At 36.1% G+C, this 21,264-nt stretch overlaps 1 protein-coding gene across 1 annotated transcript in view; it reads right to left on the reverse strand.

The window, feature by feature from the left end:
• VWA8 (von Willebrand factor A domain containing 8) overlaps positions 1–21,264 on the reverse strand; it is a 194,469-nt gene that overhangs the window by 37,683 nt on the left and 135,522 nt on the right. The window contains exons 32-37 of the mRNA XM_074912506.1: positions 21,059–21,184; positions 20,308–20,417; positions 18,118–18,272; positions 16,196–16,397; positions 10,054–10,135; positions 7,911–8,115 (exon numbers count right to left, since the gene is read on the reverse strand). Coding sequence (XP_074768607.1) covers positions 7,911–8,115; positions 10,054–10,135; positions 16,196–16,397; positions 18,118–18,272; positions 20,308–20,417; positions 21,059–21,184 — 880 coding nt within the window. The remainder of the gene's footprint in view (positions 1–7,910; positions 8,116–10,053; positions 10,136–16,195; positions 16,398–18,117; positions 18,273–20,307; positions 20,418–21,058; positions 21,185–21,264) is intronic.

Consider the following 21,264-nt stretch of genomic DNA (forward strand, 5'->3'; position numbering starts at 1 on the left):
ATTTATTAAGTACAATATACCTGCTTCTTTTTTTGATCTAATACAGTCTTTAAAAGAAACAGGGCAAAGGGTATAGCTGACCATGTCTATCCTTCTTTGGGAGGTAAATGATTATCTCCTGACACTCCACTAAGGCTCATGGAAGGCTGTGTGGTGTTTAGAGAGCATAGGTTTCAGAGAAAAATTGTAACAAAGAAAAGGTGACCCTCTGTAAACAAGCTAAGATTTTAATAAAACAGTTTGATCAATGATCTCCTACGAGTTAGCTGAATTTGAAGCATGTTTTCAAAGGGTTTATCCATTAATAAACCAAGGCATGACTGCTGTAAAGGAAAACTGACATTCACTTCATACAAACGACAGCAATCTTTTTGTTACTGTTTTATTTCCACAACTGTACAGGTGATTCTCAAAACCCTCTAAGGAAAGCACCCACATCATATTATGAAAACTCAAAGGCAGCTACACAATATTACTTTTGTTCTGTATACAGCACTATGATGGAATGAGAGAAACTAATGGGAGTCCTTCCAAAAAATCAACTGTAATTAATTCAGCACTGAAAGCTACTACTACCTATCAGCCACATTCTCCTTGCCCTTGTTCTGGCCATACAATGGAGAAGTCAAACTGTAAAAATTGTTAATAACTATGACCTTTTTCCCCCCCCTCTTTTTAAAAAAATTCCCCTGTAGATTTTACTAGACAGTCTTTTGTATATGTATCATCCTGCATTCCTGACAATCGATCTCCACATATTTAACGATGATTGCTCTGAACCTCTTGATGTTGCTATTGGAGGTCAGTCCAACTGTATCCACCCTCTTCCATACTGAGATTAAAATGCATCTGGGAAAAGGAGGCTGTGAATACATCCATGGAAAGTTTCTCATTTTCCAAGGCTGGGTAGGTATCTCAGTTATATTCTAGCTCTGTTATCAGGCACACACCAGCTAAAATAACACCTTGGGTGCAAAAGCCAGACAAGGAGCAGGACTTGTGCCAACAGGTCTGTTACCTGGCTGACTACAGACAAGGACCTGACAAAATGAGGGAGAAGTATTGTTACATTACTCATGGCTAAGTATGTCTGTAACACAGGGATCCCAAGATCTTTTTCCTAAATTGCTCTAAAATCTCTTTTGGAAAATCCACTTCCAATTCCTGTTCATTATGAAATGCAGTCCCGGAGGGACTGTGTACCTGCAAAGTTACGATGATCTCCTGAGGTAATTCTAATTCAAGAGAGTCAACATCCAGGTATGATATCTGGGCAAAAACCTGAACTGTGTGTGTACCAACATGTGTATGCATGTGTGCCTATACATAAATATATATGTGTAAATATATACACACACACACACACATACAACTACATATGCACAACACCCCCACCTAATTAAACATGAATGTGTTTCTTCTAACTTCAACAATAAATCTGACATTTTTGGTGTTATGATTACTTCAAAAATGCACTCAAATTTGACTCCAGTTCAACACAGGCATTATCTGAAGTTTAGCTAGGATAGGAACACATTTTAAATATATTTCTAATGATGGACCTGGCATCCCATAATAGCTGCTTAGCTTTTGCCTTTGCCCTCAACAGATCTAAAGGTTAACCAATGGATTGCAGAAGTCTGAATGTTGGGAACTACTGCTGAGTGCTGCTTAACTCATCAAAATGCTGGTTTTGGCAAAAAGCCCTTTCATCATGTATGATTTGAGCAGTTAAAACACATGAAAAAAAACCACACTTAATTTTTTTAGCTATTGGTGATGAACACATATACATTGCTCTTTTACGTTACTGACACGAACCATATGTTTCTGTCTTCTAGCTATTTACAGGACATAGAACAACTTATGTGTTCTGTGACAATTTTTGAGTGCTGCTGTAAGACTGCAAAGACAGCCATTTAAATAAGAGAAAAATATCTATTTATTGCATTTCTTGAGTTTTGCTGAATACGTCTCTACTCATCGTAGCTAAGCATGTTTCAACCCCAAGCTATCTATAGTTGACATTTGTTTTCTTGGGTGGCCGCACTGCATTTATATGCAATTTTTTGCCCAATTTAAGGTAAGTTCATACTGACTGCAGCATTCAAGGACATTCAAGCTACTCAGCTTGGCAACACAGGTACAAAGTATGTTTATATCTCCTTATGGGTGTATACTGCATTTATCCCACCTCTGACACTGCAGTGTGAACATACAGCATGAACCTAAAAAAGTGACCTGCCTCCTTATGCCTCAGGTTCCTCCTCTGGAAAGCAATGATAATGCTTACTGGCTCCAGATATTGCAATAATAAATTTTTAAATGTTTAGGGGTGTCTAAATGGAAACGGTTAAGGATTGATTAAGTAATTTTTTTTTCATTTCTCCATTTAGCTAGTTACAATAGTTCATGCATTGTGAAAACACTATATCAGTAAAATGTTAATTAGTCACAGCACAAACAAAGGAAAATGCCTCTAGCACTACTGGGAAAAGGAACAGCAATGTAAGATAAAAGCATTCATTTCTGACAGAAAACTATTCTCTCAGTCAGTTCCCCAGGGCAGAAGATCTTGAATGAAATTCCCCCAAACCTTAACTTAAAGCCTTCCCTATTCTTACATACATTTCATTCATGTCTCCTCTTAATGCCAAAGCCTGAAACATATCAAAAATACATCCAAGTCATGCTGAGCTGCCCACCTCTAGGATCTCTTTGAACAGAATGAATCTGGGTCAGTACTGCATGAATTTCTACACATTTACTGCAGAACTGTCCCTTGTGCATTTGTTGTTCAAACCACTGGTGAGAAGTAAAGATTTTTTTTCTCATTCATGTGTTTTTCTAGATTCATTCCACCATCTCAGTTTTGTTATTCTGTGAACTCTAACATGACTTAACTGTTCAGTTGGCTTTTTCCTAGAAAATAGACAGATCAGGTCAAGTCACAAAAGCAAAAAGGGGAAAAAAAAAAAGGGAGAGAACATTTCCAGGCTGCTTCTTGTCTCTGGAAGGGCTTGGTTTTATATTGAGGAATTGTCCAAATAAAGGTATGCCCCCAATAGATGGACTATTATTGATAGACACTATGTGAATGGTCTTCAGTGACATGGGCTGTCAAAATATTTTGAGCTGTTGACCAGGTAGAAACCCGCCCTGAGCCGGTTTCAGCATCTCTCTTACACTCTTCCTTCGGACTGCCCACCTACATAATTTAAGCTGAATGTTGCTCATCAGTCTTGAGACTAAACAGCTGGGATGATGGAGGTGTTGTTCTACGCTGCACATGCACGTGCTCATGGGTGAGTATAGGTGTAATTTTACTGCCTGAAGCAGATGAAACTTCTGGTAGATGAACTATCAATGCCAAATACTTTAACTATTTTTAAACAGCTGGTAGTAGCAAGGTTGGTGCCCACTCAATTTGCATTTGCTGTATCTTTCCTCTGTTCTGTCCTACAGTACGTGATCTTAACATTATATTGGCTGAATATGGATCATTTAAGAAACCCACATGAGCTCTTATAGCAGACAAAACCTGAGCCAAACATTTCAGAGTTTTGAGTTTCTGAGGAAAACACACATTATACAAAACACCTATGTAGAGTGGGCTTCTGTCATAGGCCAAAGCGATGTAAGCAATAACCATTCTTGAAGAAGCAGAGTACTGTAGAACAGGCAGGCCTTGAGCTGTAAGATCTGGGATCTTCCAGGAGACTGTGACCCTGCTTTAGGATTACAGGAGAAAGATGGGAAAATGGAAAGAAGACTCTTTGTTGTTGTTGCTGTTGTTGTTGTTAACTATTCACTTAAATGAAAATATGATTTAATTTCCAACTAGGTACCTGAATGTTTATGAACAAGGCTTGCTATACTGAAAATGAGAGAGAAGAGTCCACAGGAAATCAAGAGTTGCAACTACTTAACTCATTAGGCCTTTATATATAGCCACAAACACACAACACTGCAATTTCAGAAACTTATCTCATGCACATGAGACGATGCATCTACTGCAGGTTCCACACATACATCAAACAACATGGATACCAAAAAACTCGACAAAATAAGCCCCAAAGAAATCTCAGGTTACAACAATTTGGGGTTTTTTGGATCAATCAGATCACTTCTTTGGACAATCTTGGTACTGAAATAACATGAGCCTATCCTCAGCTTTGGGATGTCATTTTGCATGGTGGTATTGTCTAGATCAAGACCACACAAGAATTGCCAAAAATGTTGCGATTCAATCTCAAGGTTCGGATACATATTATCATTAATTAGAAGCCAATGCTTTTGTAATCTTTGCCCAAGTACATTTCTATGTACTGAACAGGTTTGGTTATGTCCTGGGACTTCTGAAAACAATACTATTATGAGTATAATCTTTACATAGCATAAAAAATTTTGGGCAACATTCTACAGCAAGAGAACTTTAAATGGAACGAATACAGAAAGAAATGATTTTTCTGATAATCACGGATAAATGAAAAAAGATTTCATTTTTGAGATTTCAAGTGTCTAAAGGGCATGATGCTTTACCATCTATTGAAATACCTTTAAATGATGCACCTTCTAATTATTTTTATGTAAGCATTTTACTTTATCTAAATGAGACATAACAGTAAACAATGCTTACTGAAAAACAACAGCCCAACTATATAAGAATGTAATCAGTGTTTCTTCTATTTAATTTCTATCAATAACCCTTTGATGCAAAAAGTAACACAACTATCAGTGTCTGACTACTACCAAGAAACATTTAAGGCAAGATTTTAAAAAACAAATTGACTTTCAAATTCTTTTCAGATATTTGTTAATGAAGTGACCTTGTTCTTAGAAACACCAAACAGTGAAAACGCTCAACAATTTTTGGATTTCAAATAAGAGTTTATAACTTTAGGAACTCCAGCAATTTGTCTGGGGTTTTGTATTTTAGGCACTCCAACTTAATAATTTCAGAATATTGTAGTCATACTTGGAGTTCAATAAATGAAGAAAATTTCTGACCTGCCTATATAAATGCAAAATTATGTAAACATAAACTGTATTTCCAGAAACTATTTTTGTAGCCTCAAGACTTCAGCAGTTTGAACTCTGCTGAGTATATCAACAATATAAAACAAATGTTGACTATTTTTAAGACTGCCACATTATATCAAGGGAACCTAATTACTGTTTATAAGTGGAACAGCTGTTTATTTTGTGTTTCATTGCTTATGTACATCCAGCCTGTTTATAAGATCTAATGTGTTTGTGAAAGTCAAAATGCAGCCCTAGAAGACAGTATGAATAGTTCCAACTGAAGCCTGGTTGAAGATTTGTTTCCAGTTCTTTGAATCTATATTTATATTGAAAGCCCTCTTAATTGTTTTTCTCTCAACAGCTAGGAAGATTCAGAGAGATTCTGTGTGCTTTTGCAGAACAGTGGTTACCAACCACCTAGACAGGTCCTCTGCTGGTCTAAGAACATTACCCTGAAGGGCTAATAAGCTTTGCTAAGCCTGTAGTAGCTTTGTGTGATGCATCAATGACAGCTTTCAGGGAACGGAAAATTGGGGGTGGGTGGGGAAAGAATTCTAGAGATATGTGAAACACTGACAATTTTCTTAAGTGAGCTTGTTGCAAGATGATTTGGAATGATAAGTTTAGTAAAGGAATTAGAGATGTATTATTAGACTCCAAGATACTTAACATGAGCATGAAACATTATACAAAAGAAGATGATTTTCATACACTTGAATGAACAGATCAAGACGTAGCTGTAAAATATCTCAAATTATGTAAAAGCGGGTATCAGGAAGTATTTAGCTGCAGCTTTCTTAGAATAGTAATAGTCTTTAGGACAGGAAACACTGGAGTTCTTGCTATGATTACCTTACACAGGGAATCTACATGAGTATGTTTTCAAGCTGACAAAATGCTTTCATTTCCAGAAATTAATGCCTTCACAAAGTACTGCTTTTATATCCAGGTCCATTGAAAATCTGAGTTAGTAGGAAAGGTGAAGGCCATCATCTCCAAATAGCAAAGTATAGAGTTTATACAGCAATGGCATATCTATTATCTTATTGGAGATGTACATAAAATAAAATAAGATTTAATTTATTGCTTATTGCTCTGTAATGCCTTTGTAAAAAAAGTTTCTTAGGTCTCATTATCTTCCCACTTAAAGCAAAGTGTGTAAAGTAGAGAAACAGAAGTTAGTGATAATCACTCAAATCTGAAGATCATATAGATGGGTTTGTTTCAGCCCTTTAGCTCAAATCAAATAGTATGTCAGTTTGAGTTCTGACAAAACACGGACTTGAGCTATACTGTGTTGACAGAGAAAACAAGAAAGATACTCTAAGAAGACTTTACCCTGGAATATGCCTACTAATTAGAGAGGCAGGTGGTCAGGATTGAGAAATTCTGTAACTGAACTTGAAAACTGCTTTGTGACTGTGGGAAAACTCCTTTGCCTTTTTAAAAAATGGTTACTTGACATTAGTAGTTAAACAACTAGTTAAAAGTTTCTGATGATATGTACTTTCCAAGTCAATATTCTCTAATATTTAGTTGACTATGATTGACAGTACAGTAATGCTGTTGAATAAAACTACAAGTTAACAAAAAAAAAAAAAAAAAAAAAAAAAGGAAAAACAACTATTAAAACAAGTATAACTCTTAACTCTTTCTCCTGGCTCTTTAGTTTTCTACTAATCAACTTTATCAGTAGATGAAACTGGGCTGGTGTAAGCTGACTATATCTGACCATAAGATGGTGCTAATGCTACTGCATTGGTAATAAAAATGGCACTGGTAAAGCAACAAGCATCTGCACAAACATGCTACTGGGTAAGTTTCCTTTTCACATTACTTTTATAAAAGGCATTTGCTGACATCCAGTAACAAGAACACGTCAGTTCTTGCACAAGTCTCCGTAACTGCAGAATGTCTTGTAGAAAGGGAGCTCAGAATGGGAAAAGAAAGGGAAAGAAAAGCTATGTTTTTGACATAATAGATCTCATTCACACTTGAGAAACCTGGACACCTTGTAAACAAAAATATAGAGACATCTAATTCCAAAAAGACTTATCCTGTTTTCCCATTCTAATGTACCGTGAAACTGGTTACAGAAATTAATGAAACTGAAATAACTGCAATGGTAGATAGAGACAGGATCTTCCTCGTCAAAAGTGGAGAAGCACACTAAAGCATACTCTAGTTCTTTCAAGTGAAGTGATACCTTCTTCAATCATTAACAGAAATTAAAGATGCAATTGAACAGTCCTGAATTTTCCCTCTGTATTGCAATGATGATCATACATTAGCACTTGTGTATACATACACAGAATAAATGTATATGCTTATGTTTTCAACATCTACGTAAACACCCCACATAAGAACACGGCTGTATGGAGACCCTTGTAACTCTGCTCAGCTGGAAGAATTTTTAAAATTATCAAAGGCACTACTGTGAACGCAAAGCATCTTACACCTAGGTTTCAAGTTTCTTTTCAAACAGACAAACACAGTAATTTTTTCCAAGTATCTGAACACTGGAAAAGTATACACTTTCCTTAAAAATTAATTTCATTATTCTACATTTTGAAAGTTGCAGTTAAAAATCAGCAGGAGATAAAGAATTGATTTGCATTTAAACGTACTGGAATTTGGCAAAAACACAAACACTGCAAGACAAAGAGACTGTCAGTAACCATAATTACAGGGGTCACAAATAAGCTTTTTAATTAAGCTGTTGTGTCTTTTTTTTTCAGTGAAGACGTCTATTCAATTTTTCTCACAGGCATATTTCTAGTTCACTGTGTTTTTTGACACAGTTCTCATCAACCATCTCCCAGCTGAAAACTCATCTGCAACTCGTTTTGTTAAATCTTTTTCACTTCAGCTTTGTGAACACCTACCTGCACAGGACGACCATCTTCTTGGCCAATCATGTTCCTCCAGTCCTGCAGTGAGCGCTGAAGGCTGTCCAGCCCTGTCTCCCAAACCCTCACACCGCCTCCCATGTCCACACTAACCAAACCTACTTTGCCCAGTGGTGCCAACAGGGCATCAGCATCTGAGATCTTAGAGAGCCAAGATGTATATGGAGAGAGAGACTGTGATCTGAAAAACAAGAATTAATTAATCTTTTCCTTGAAACTGTAATTAAAAAAAGGATGAATATTTCTGCAGTTAAGGTGACAATTAAATGAAATTACATCCTCATTCCATGAAAGACTATAACTAAGCCCTGCAGACCCACTATTTTTTCTGAAACATTCCACCTGCTGAAATTGCATATGACCAAAAGATACTTGTCAGTACAAAAAGCAGTATTAAAGACCAGGCTGAAGGCGAATGTGTTGCCTAACCCACTGCTATATTTCATCTATCTGAAAATAGTCAGTCTTTACAAAAAATTATATAACAAATATGAAAAATTTAAAAATTTGTTATAAAAAAATATAAAACTACAAAAGAAAAAGGAAAGAATATGACCTGGGCACTGAGGAAGATGCCTTTCCATCAACTTAAAGTAACACCTTTCTCTAGTGCTTTAATAAAAAGCGAAGATTTAAGCACTCATTTAAAGATGGCACAGCTTTACGCAGAGAGAATTTTAGTACTGTTTTACCCAGTCATCTTGCAGACAAAAATTTACTGCTGAAACAGAGGGCCTAATAGCTACATAAAATGAAGGGAAATCTAGATAAAGTAGGAAAGATTCTTTGTACTTTTTCAGTACTGCTAATGACATGCATAATGACTTGGCAACTTGCTCCAATACTACACCTAATAATCTTCAAAGATAAAAGAAGCAGTAACATATATGCCTCTACCTATGACCGAAACTGCCATGTATTAATTCATCCGAAGAAGAATTATCTTAGGATCTGACCAGGCTAACTATGCCAGGAGAAAAGGTTGTTAAGATTTTAGCATACAACTGTTCATATACATGAAAAGTCCTTAATGAAGTACATTTTTAAATCTTGACTTGTGCTCAGATATGCCATAAATAGACTAAAACCTCACAGTAGGTTAAGGGTCATGATGTTGAAGTTTGGCTTTGTAATTTTTGTAGTTTCTTATAGAATCCTAGTGTAAAAGAAAGTGGGATTCCTTACTATTTCTGTGTTAATGTCTTACATTTTTGAATGACTGTGTAAGATGCAAGCCAATGGATCAATTATAAAATGGTGAACAGTCCAAAATTAATTCTCTACTAAATCAAAATTCCCCAGATTTTTTAATGAAGTAGAATTAATTTAAATGAAAATCAATGTTGTTAAAATGACCACGAAATGGGTAGGAAACAAATAGTATAAAATTCTTGATGTGTGGGTTTCATACATGTGCTATTTAAACATGTGAAGTTGAGAGATAGTTAGTAAAACAAAAATGTTTATTATTATTGCAATGGAAAATGACGATTTGTAAGCAGAATGTATGTTTATATGATAAGAATTTTCAAATATGCTCTACAATGGCAAGAGATAGATGTTAAAACCAAACAGAAGCCACATAATCTGACTATTTTAATGTATCATACAAGATGCTTGAGTACCATGCAAGATACTTTTGAGGGAATGTATACTTTCCCTCAAAAACATAGAGAAGCTCAAGTTATTTTAAAGGTGAACTTTATACTGGACCAGAATTTGATTCCTGGTTTCCCAACACCTAGCACTGGATCATTCTGCCTGTCTTTGTTAGATCTAAAGATAGAAAAAAGGATGAGAAAATAAACATAGCAAAACAAAATGAAAGAGGGTAGATGATGAAGTGGGTAAAGAGGGGGAAAGAGCAAAGGGAATGAAAATCAGAAGGTAAAGTTACCTTTCATATTTACTAAAAAAAGCTACATTTTCATTGGTAAACACATAAAAATGTTGACAAAAACATGCTGCAACAGTTGCAGAATTACACATGCTGGGTATGAATTATTCTTACTTTCCACATCAGAAGAAGTATTTACTTATCCTGAAGTAATAATACACACTAAATTCTCTTTGCTCTTCCTGTAAGACAGAAGCTGCTCTAATCAATAAAATCAGTTACCTAGGAATAGCAATGTATTTGATTTTCTTTGAATTAAGATCTGTTACTTCCAAATATCCAGCAGCTTGTGGAGGAGTGACATCTGAAAATAAACAAACATGTTATTTTCCTGCTGCATGTTTAACTGGTTATTACATTTGCATTTAGCAGATTAAATTTAAACATTTCATTATACAGTACCTGTCAGAAAATGATAAGCTTCCACATTCAACACAGGAATATAACTTGCAAATACAGAATTGTTTTTACTGTTATGATAGTGAACACCCAGACGGGCACAATTACAGAAGAACAATGCATCTGTATAGCAAATGTCAAAATTACACACAAATATAGCACTACTCACAAAAACACTAATCAGGCATTACTGCAATCCCTAACTCACAGCTTTTATCTGTCACTAAAGACAATGCCAGCTGTATATCTGGCTTTAAAATCATATTGAGGAACATTTCAAAACATTGTGCTTATGATTCCCACTTGAAAATTTGTCAATAATATTAACCTAAATGTTGTTACCTTAAATTGAACCACTCTTTTTTGCAGGTAGATTCTCGGTACGCAAAGATTTTATAATTTAGCAGTGAATAGCCCTAGACTATCAGGCATTTAATATTCTGTTTATAGACAGTTTAATGAATAGTGCTAATACTATGGTCCCTCACTCAGAAATAGTTGTGCATGTGTGTGTGTGCCTACACTGGCTTTTGCCAACATATGAGTACACTCTGCTGGGGCTCAGAAGTGAATTTCAGTTAGGAGCTGACTTTCATCTGTCTGGAATAAATTGAGGAACTTAAGTTTTTCAGAAAAAAAAAAAAGGAAGACTGAATTACACTGCATAGTATGGGCACAAAATATCATCGTCACAAGATGCAAACAAGTGTAGATTTCCTTCTAAAACAACGTATCTTTTACCTTTTTGAAATGGAAAGCCTGATGTGACCTGCAGAAGTGTTAGTGATTGCATACGGCACACTCAGAAAAGACCAGTAAGATCAGCAGTAAAGAGGATCAAATGAGCATAAAGAATAACCTATAGCAGCACTTCATGCATATCACTGTATCCACGTATCTACAGTATGCATATCTACAGTAGCACATCTGTTGACTTTAGTCATCTTCTTAAAAATGGAAATATCAAACATGTGGGAAATAGGAGAAAATAGTCTGGAAAAATGCAGGTTGTGGGCCACAGAGCACTTTTTGTTTTGCCTAGGTTTTGTTACTGGTTTAAAATGTGCACTCTCTTATGGTACTAATGGAGAATAAGATACACATTAAAAATTCTGATAAAGATCTAGAACATAGAGCTGATATTGAACTAGAAGGAGTAGAAATGTGGGATAAGAATTAAAAAATAAGTTAATAAATTAGAGAGAGAACACAAAACAACCAAATTAAATTATGAAAAGACAAAGGATTGCAAAGTAGGAAGCTGAAAAAAAGGTAATCAAATGTTTAAATGCAACACAGAAACAACTGGCCAGGCCCCAGAACTGCAGTCAAGAATCTTACAACAAAACATGAACCTCAGACCTAAACAAGTACATCTTTTTCCTCTTTTGACAAAGCCTGATGGAGAAGAATAGCTATGCGCAGCTCTAGACATCAAAATTCAAGGAAAACACAGACACACAAGATAGTCCTGGGGGTGACAAAGAGGCTAGAACAGATGAGCTATAAGGACAACTGTAAGGAATTAACTTTCCTTTTGGTCTAAAAAGAGACTTTTTTTTTGAAAAACGCATGTCCCATAATATCGAAAAGATCCTTATAAAGAGAGCAGTATTATCCTGACTGAGTGGAGGTGACAAGAAGTATTCAGTTTTGTTTACAGCAAGAAAAGCTGGATACTAGGAAAGTATCACAAGGAGAGTGAAGCATTGCAATAGGCCAATTGTTTGACAAGTGTCAGTTAAGAAGAGTCTAAACATGTGTCATCCTGTCCCTGTATAAATAGGTGGACCAGATGATGTGTTGAGATTATTTCTGTAACTGTGTTACACTACATGTTGTTCCAGTTCCTGTCACACTAATAGAGGTACACACTCAATAATAGACTGTTATTTTATATTCATATATAGAAAGTGCTGAGAATCTAAGTAAATATTTGCTCTCAAGTAGTGCTCATTTCTATAGCCTTGTTTTTAGAATAAACATTAATATTTATTTGCTACATTCTGCCATGATCTCTTGTCTGAGTTTATATTTTGTGGCCATACATCTATTTGTCAGCTTTTGGGGAAATTATTACTTGTTGTAGTTTCTTTTCAAACATAACTATTATCCTGGTTTGCAGTTCCAATAAAACATAAAGGAAATTATATCTTTGCTTGTTGTTCCTGGAACAGTTTTGGTAATATATACTGGAGTATGCTAGACTTTGGCTGAGTACTCTGAATTATTAATAGAAATGGAAGGCTGTGTGCCAGAACTGACCAGTTGTCCAAGAAGATGAGAAAGAAAGCCTGATAGATATGCAAACTGAAGTAAAAATATAAAACAACTCCTCAAAGGCAACAGAAGACACTAGTGGAAGATCTTCAAAGGACTGCTACATCCTCAAGTTTATGTCATAGGATGCCTTTACTTCCCTATACCATCTCCCAGGAAAGGATACAAAGACTTACAAAACTTTTGTATGTGTCTAGAGGTTTCCAATGCAGAAACAAAGCACAGACAAATCACCGAACGTCCAAAGGACCCCATGAATAATGCAGCACAATCAGGAATAAGCAACACTGAATCTCCAAGGGACCAAGACTGTTAAGCAGCTACTGGTAGCAGTTAAATAAATGTGCATTCAATTAAATACTCTGTCTACTAGTGAGATTGAGAGGCAACTCCAGCAGAAACAATAGCCCAGCAGAGAGGGTTGCAAATACTGGATCTCACATAGGCACAGTAAGGACTAGTACCTTATTATCTCACCTTCCAAGTGAGTACCTGAATGCATGTCTCTCTTCTTCTGTCTTTACTTTTTCACTTGGAAAGATTTTGGATTCATGCCATAACAATGGCAATACTGCATCCCTCTAATCTAGTATCCTGTCTCCAACAGTAGTCAGATGCTTGAAAAGTGTAAGAATAGACAAGTACATGTGGTATTTTCCTTAAGTCAGCAACCAGTTCCAATCTAGGGGCTTCTTAAGCTGAATGTGGTGTCTATGTTTGGTTTTATGTCTATGTATTTAGTAACCATTCATCAGCTTGTCCAGTTTTCCTTTGGATCCATGTTTCCTCATCCACAACATCCTCTGGGAAGCAGTTTCACAGGTTGGTTCCCTGCTCCGCAAAGAAATGCCTTTTTAAGTTCCTACTAGCTTCATTAGCTGCCTAACTCTTGTACCAAGTGTAAAAGTGTCGCCTTTTCGGCATTTCCATGCCATACATGTTCTTGTAAAAGTCCACCATATGCCCCTTTCTTGATCTTGTCTCCACCTGCAGGAGATTTGGCCGATGTAATCTTGCTCATCCTTGTTGGCCTTTTCTGAACTTATCCCAGTTCAGCCTTCTCCCACCTTGAGATGGAGTATCAAAACTACACAGTGTTAAGGATACATGGATTTACACAACAGCACAAAGACCTTCTCTGTTTTTTTCTCTGTTTATTCCCTTATAGTTCTTAATAATGGAATTGCTTTTTTTTTGGACTGCTACTGAGCTTTGAACTGACACTTTAATTAAGCTATCTGTTATAACACCAAAATCATGTTCCTGAGATGCACTGATCTGCTCCATCATTTCAGATGTAAGATTAGGGCTCTTTCTTTTTTCCTTCATGTACATTATATTTTTCTATACTGAATTTCACCTGCCATTTCTATTGCAGTCAGCACTGTAGTCTTTCTGAATCTGTCATGGTGAATGCTTTCTACCATGAATAACAACCAGTATCATCATCAAATACTGTCACCTCACTCTTCATTCATTTTTCCCTTTTTTTTCATGACCATGCTGAGTAGCTGGTCTCTGTAAGACTCTGCTCATAACTCCTCCTCCACTAGAAAAACTGATCATTAAGTGATAAATGGAAATATCTGAAGTCCTGAAAAAAGGCTGTGGAATAGAAAAACTAGCGTCTTGCTCAGGTCCAATTTAATTGTATCAGTAAGGTCAGATTAACCATGATTCCATTAAGATCAGTTTTGGTAACTCATAAATTAAAATATCATTTAGAAAATAAAAATCAATGATAATGATCTTCAAACAGGCCTTAAATCTTGCAACTTAAATGGCCATAAAGCACTGTACAAATACATTTAAAGCTATCAATCACTAGTCATTAATATAATTCACCATAGTTGAGGAAAAAAAATTATTATCTTGTTCAACTATAACAACAGATATAAATTAAATTGGTCGGTCGGTCAAACAGAAGTCAATTCACAGACAGAAAATTTGCTCAGGTCACTGGTATCCAGGATTCATAAAGAATGTCCCTTGGTTTTTAATTATATTAATCTAGCATTATAAAGTGTTATATACCACAGCAACTTAAAAGACTTTTAGAAATAACTGTCATCATCTCAATTTTAGGTATCATTTGGAAGCACTCCCTCCCAAATTAATAAATTAATTTTAACAAAAGCTCAGAAGATTTACCTTCTGAATTTTTATACCATTCACTTCAGAGTCAGATTATTTTTTTTACCACAAAGGCCTAAAAAAAAAGACCCAGTCCAGCCCTTCAGCAGTTTATAAAGTATGTGAAGACTACAGCCTGAAGTGGCATAATTAGTCTCAAGATCATCATGCTAACTCTATGTTTTATTAAGCTGAGTATTTTTAAAAGCTAACCTTTACTACTGTAGGTAGCTTCAATTTTCTAGCCTGTTTATATCCTTGACTTCACTTCTTTAGTCAGGTAAATGTTTTAACTTTTTAGTAATAGATAAAAGGATTTCTCTATACAGGGCAGCTAATCTGTATTAAATGAGGGCAGACATATGAGATCATTTATTTTGTGAAAGGGAGTTAATTTAGAATAAAGCATTTATTCTGGGACAGAGAGGTTACATACAGAAAAATCAAGAATAGCTTCTTGTGTTAATGAATTAAAAAAACCCTGCCATTCTACCATATACAAATATTTTGGGGGTTTTCTCTTTTGCTAGTGACCTTTCCCTGGAGATTTTTAGAGGTAATTAACGCAAACTCACAAATGCTGTTATTTAGCACTAACTGGTATATTTTTAATTACTGGCTGAAGAAGCTAAAGATGCAGTGACAACAGAAAGCTTGGCATGGCAGCACAAAATTCTGAAGGTCTGTAGTCTATACCTGCTTTATTAGTGTACAAGTGGAGGATGGTTTTGCTGTACATGAATGTTGCTCATGCAACATTCTCTTGGACAAGAGGACTAAAAAGTCTGGGTCTCTTCAGTTTGGAGAGAAGGCAGAAGTGACTGAAGCCTTGAGAGTCATGAAGGTGATGGTTAAGGTGAATGCAGAACTGTTATTCACCCAACCCTACAATGCAACAAGCGGCACTTGATAAACCTCGTAGATCACTTGATCACAGAGAGCAGTGAACTTGTGAGCTTGCTGTGGAGACACACAAGTTCAAAGAGGGACCAGACAAACCTTTGGACAACAGGTCCATAAAAGAAGATTTCAAGGCTGAGGCAGGGATGCCCCCTCCAACATCCCTAGCAAAACAAATGTTGAGGAAGTATAAAGGAAAAGACACAGATGTGGCCAGGCTCACATGCGTTCCCCAAATAATCTTTCTACTGGCCCTGCTGGGGACAGCATACTGAACTAGATGGACAACAGGTTTGTCTTATCACTGTGTGGCTGTGTGTTAGTGAGCAGAGGTTGGAAATAGTGGTGAAGGCTGTTTGCTGACCTGGAACGATCATATTCCTGTAGCTGGTCCCCAGTGCAGACAGAATGAGATCCCATCTACTGGGATATTCACACCTTAGGTAGCCTGTTAATCCTTCAGAAGTATAATTCAGCATGTTAATAAGATCCAAATTATTTTTAAAAATGAGGGCAACTACTCTTGTTCCTCCTCAAATGCTTGCTTTGTGATTCTTTAAAAACATTTTGGAAAAACTCATGAGTGACTGCGGTTCACAAACCAAAAACAAGTGAGTACAGTTGTTGCAGCACAAGTATATGAACCTCTTACCTTTTGGGTAAATGTCTTTCAAAGGCACATCTCCAGGTGCTAAAATTCTGACTATTTGATTAGAAGCCAATAAAGTTACACAATTGGCTTGTTTTGCAGCTCCTGTTTTCCTCCGGGCTCCATAATAAAATTGATCAGAAGGAGAAGCACGTTTGTGACTCAGAGAGGAATTTCTTTTCCAGCTATACACTTCACTAGGAGACTGCAAGAGAGAAGGAGTCTACTGAACAAAATGTTACTATTATTGAGCCCCAAACCAAATGTTTCTTGATAAGCTCTTCTTACCTAATTTCATATCAAACCTACTGTGGTTACCTCTCATGTCATCACATGACAAGGAAAAGACCTGGATTATTTTGTCATTAAAAACTCCTATCAGAGTTAAAAACAACAGACCACCTACACAAATTTTAGGAATTGAGACTCTTTGAAGATCTGAAGTAGAAACAACACTTTTTTTATGCTGAACCAGGAACAGAAAGCATTGAAATAATCTAACCTGGAATCAAACTATGTAACAAACTGTTACCATAATCTAAGTTTACACTAATGTAGATAAATGCAAACATGTATTTCAGTAATTAATTCAAAGCTAGGCATTAAGGCTAATGTCTAAGGGATTTGCCTCCGGGTTCAGAGACATAAATGCAGGTGTCCACATGTGAGCCACATGCTTCATCGCCCCCTATAGAGACTAAACAATAAATCATCTCATCTTGAAGAAGGTCTCTATGTTTGATCAGCTGAGCATTTCTACTAAATAGTTCATATTAAATATCTATACCATTAACAGTAAACATTAAATCTGAGGCTTTGTCCCATCATCCTCACATTCACCTTTAGCGCTCCCTCTTTGACATTCACATGGATGTCAAAACCACATATAAGGAAAGACAGGGCTTCAGTCGATATCAGGGAGAGCAAAATGCTTCATCACGAGTTTTGGTATTGAAATGCGTAGCATCTTTAGTACTCTCTCCTCTAGACTAACCCCCTTTTCCAGCACTAAACTCACATCTATTATAAATAATATAAAAAGCTAATATTACCAATCTGGTAATATGAATCCAAATCAAATAAAACTCAAAAGCTATTTGCAAAGACAGGGAATGTGTTATTGACAAAAATATATTTTTGAATCATTTTGGATTCCAGAGTATTTTCTTCAGTCGTTTGGCTTTCCCAAAATTCATGTCTGTTAACAGTTACATTTTTTGATTTTCCCCAATTTTTTAAGAAAAATGACATAGAATTATTTATTCCATAAGCATCTTGTGATATTAGTAAATATAAATAAATCCAAAGAATTAAATGTGCTGCTTTTATTTTCCCTGTGTTTGCCTTCAGTCCTTGCAAGAGCCTTAGTTGTTATACTGTTAAGTTTCACTTCCTTTTCTGGACCTTCCCTAAATTGTGTCACAGAAGTGAGCAAAATTACATGCAGTATTTACACTTAACTACATTATTAAATAGTGAAGGGGCTGTAAAGCTTTGTTTCCATTTTCTGTGTCTTTTTTCTTTTTCTTAAATCTAGAGTCTTGCTAGCTGCTACACACTGAGTAAACAGTTCACACTGAACAGTCCAAAATGATACTGATAACCTTTTTCTTAGTGATTATATTTTAGTAAAAATCTATAAAATCACATGCTTTAGAAAATATTCCTCTAGCCAGCAATATTCAGAACTTATCTACAACGAATTTTGTCTGTGCTAGATATTATGTTGTCCAATTTCTTATTCTTTCAAACCCCACTGAAATTGCTCTAGATTAGACTACTCCACCAAATGGTGTACTCTACATGGATTTATCATTTACTGCCATTCCTTTCTTTTTCCATATCATTTGATAAACAGGTAATTAATTGGTTACAGAATAAATGAGATCATATTACTTCATTGTATAATAATGCTGAGTATTTACCAAGAGGTCTGGGAAACCAATAACAATAGTAGCATAATTATGTTCATCTGAGAAAATCCTGTTGGGGGAGCTGATCTTTTGTCCCACAGCTGCACTGAGGTTTTCTGAAGATAGCTGGTCACTTGAAACTGCATGTGGCACACACAGTTCTGACTCTAAACAGGGAAATTAAACAAAATGAAAGTCATTAAATCCAGATGTGCAATCAAAACCAATATTAACTGTAAAAGCGTTGAGCACTGACCATCGTTATTACTTTGAGCATAAAATTACACAAAAGCAGAAGATTTGATTATACTATACTATAACACAGAAAAGAAGTCAGGAAAAAAAGTTACTTTTTAAAAGTTAAATACTTAAAATCAAGAAATACTAGCTTTGTAGTTGCTTATACCACTTAATTTTGCCCTCTACTGTGCAAATGAGGCAGGAAGCCTATGGAATAGAACAGCATGGGATCTCACTGAAGACTGTTATAATGCAAAGGCACAAAAAGGTAAAATGTAGGTTTGCACTGGTAAGAGTCAACGTAACATTTCTTGGTAGCTGGCTTGCTGTCTTTGCAATTTAAATAATGTTATTTGTAACACATTTCTGGTAAATAATGGCCTAGTTTTATTTTTCTTCAAGCTATGGAAAACTAAATTTTATTCTGTGCAACTTTAACAGCCCTTTACCTTGCCTCAAATTATCCACACAGTCAGAACCTGCTATCTTTAGTTCTGCAGCATACACTGTTTCCACTTCAATGAGCAGACTATCTCGTTTACCTGGCAGCAGGAGAAAATCTTTCCTCCCTCAAAGGATGAATGGGCTACTGGTTTGGGTCAGTGGCAAACCCACACTGGGCTACTTTTTCTTAGTTCTCCTGCCATAGGTTCTGCCTCAAAGAATGAGAACAGGCTGAAGATGTTACATTTGGGGATTGCTGGATGATTTGGAAAAAAGCGGAGAGGGGACATCTTTTTAGGTTGGAAGAGAAGAAATAAGATAACAAAGGATAAAAATAGCACAAAAAGCATGCAGCAATAAACTGTCCACAAATACTTTGAGAATCGAGATTATAATAACTTTTCTACGCATCTGAGGAATGATACTCTATCATGGTTTCTAAATAAGGTAGCAAGAGGAAGGAAACTACTGTGCTCTGATGAAGCTTGATAAGTTCATAGAGTAAACTGTACAAGAGAGAAAAAGGGTCCTATATATTTAAGCTGTGGTTAGAGTCTTTGGTACCCAATTTGTTGCTGTTTGTATAAAAAAAGCTGTATTTGTTACTTATCAATAACATTTGCTTGTATCTTGTTTACACTGTATTAATCTCATTCTTCATACTTACGCTAGCCACAGGATCAGGACAAAACTTTTTCTCTCTTTAACACATATAAAGTGGTTTCTCTATTTTTTTCCTGTGTCTCTCTGAGACACACTGGAGATAAGCCACAGCCTATAAACTGTTTAGGTGGGATGCACATGTACTTCCAGTGTTATTAAGCCAGGTAGACTAAAGATTTTGTGCACCGTGATCAAATCCTCAGGGTTGAAAATGTCATCAGATCTGAAGACAGACAGACCTTACCAGGCAGAATGATGACTACTGGAGATTTCTGCCTTCTGTAGCTCAGACATGCCTCAATGCCTACCAATATCTGGGAACTTTATTGAAAAAATTCCCCCTATCTTTTAACAGGAGGCCTCAATGGCCTCCTGCACACTATCTGCAGAACTTTAGAAACTGTGACTTCTGTTCTAATAGTAGGTCTTTTGTAATTTTTTAAGTGTTGGGAAATGTTTTCTAGACCATCTGAGTGTGTGCAACAGACCTGCAACAGTCTACAGACTGGACTCATCAATATATTTAGTCCCTTCTATTCCTATGTTCTAATTCGTGCCCAGTTGTCTTTTTTCCTTTTCTATTCTGTATGCTTGTATGTCTTCTGAAAGTTCATGGCTGAGGGTCTTAAATGCTACAGTGAAACAAAGATGCTTCATTCAAACAACCTGAAGTTTGAGCATGGAATTTGCCATGCTTTTGTAAAAGTTATTATTAACGAAACATGATAAGGGGAGGACAAAAAGAGAATCAGAGAGAAGGTTACCCAGACCTTTAAAGTAAAAGAGCCTTGTTTGTGCAGCTGCAAGCACAGAAATTATTTAAAAAAAAGAACAAGCCAAGCTTGCATTCAATACCCATTGTTAAGCCAAATCCCATGTCAGCTGGCTCTTCAGTCAATGCATACAGCTGGCAAACCTCACTGTCTTCAGCTTCCATATGGGCACGCTTGGTTAAAAGAAATTTCCTGTAAAGGATACACATTTATAATAATTGCGGATTAGGCTTGTAAATCTAAACAAGGACTTTTATCTTCTGAAATAGTGAAAACATGCTGCATTTATATAAACAAAGTTATCAACACCTTTTTCTAAAACTAAATGCGATTTACCAAACATCTAAGAGATAGGACAGGATAAGCCAGCAAGTGGCAGATTTGTCTTCTGGTAACTATTTACACACTTTTATTTGCTGTGCATTTATAAAAATAAGACAGCAGAGTAATATTTCTTTCATGTGACTGTGAAAGTAAAGCAAGTAGGCACTAACTCTGGATGATGTGGCTCTATTTCCAAAGCTAGGTCCACCAACATTCTCATTTCTAAAGATCAATAGCACCTCAGTAAAAACAGTATTAAGATGTATACAATTAAAGCTAGTCTAGATTTTCAGAGCCATGAATTTAGACAGGCATATCTTGTTTATTTCCTACTCTAAAAGCCTACCTGCACTTTCACCAGAGGAAATCTGCATCTTAAACACCAACTGTTTAAGTCTAGCCAGTCTCACAAACTGAAAAAAATACTCTGAGACCAGGAGTGAAGCTCCTGAACATAAACAAGACACAAACAAGAAATAATGCCATAAAGAAAACTAGGTTTAACTAACCGATTTGTTTCATTTTCCACCAAGAGCCACCGGTCTTCAGCTGCCAGGAAAACAGATTTCAGATTGATCGGAAGTGAGATGGTATGAGTTTGACCCTCTAATACATCCAGTACAATAAGGCGGTTTCTGTAAAATTGGAAGCCAAGGAAAGCATGATCAGATAGGGATGTACATGAAGAGATCTGTTACAATACAAGAATATAATT

Source organism: Athene noctua, chromosome 1 (genome assembly GCF_965140245.1).
Source record: "Athene noctua chromosome 1, bAthNoc1.hap1.1, whole genome shotgun sequence".
In the NCBI taxonomy this organism is placed as follows: Eukaryota; Metazoa; Chordata; class Aves; order Strigiformes; family Strigidae; genus Athene; species Athene noctua.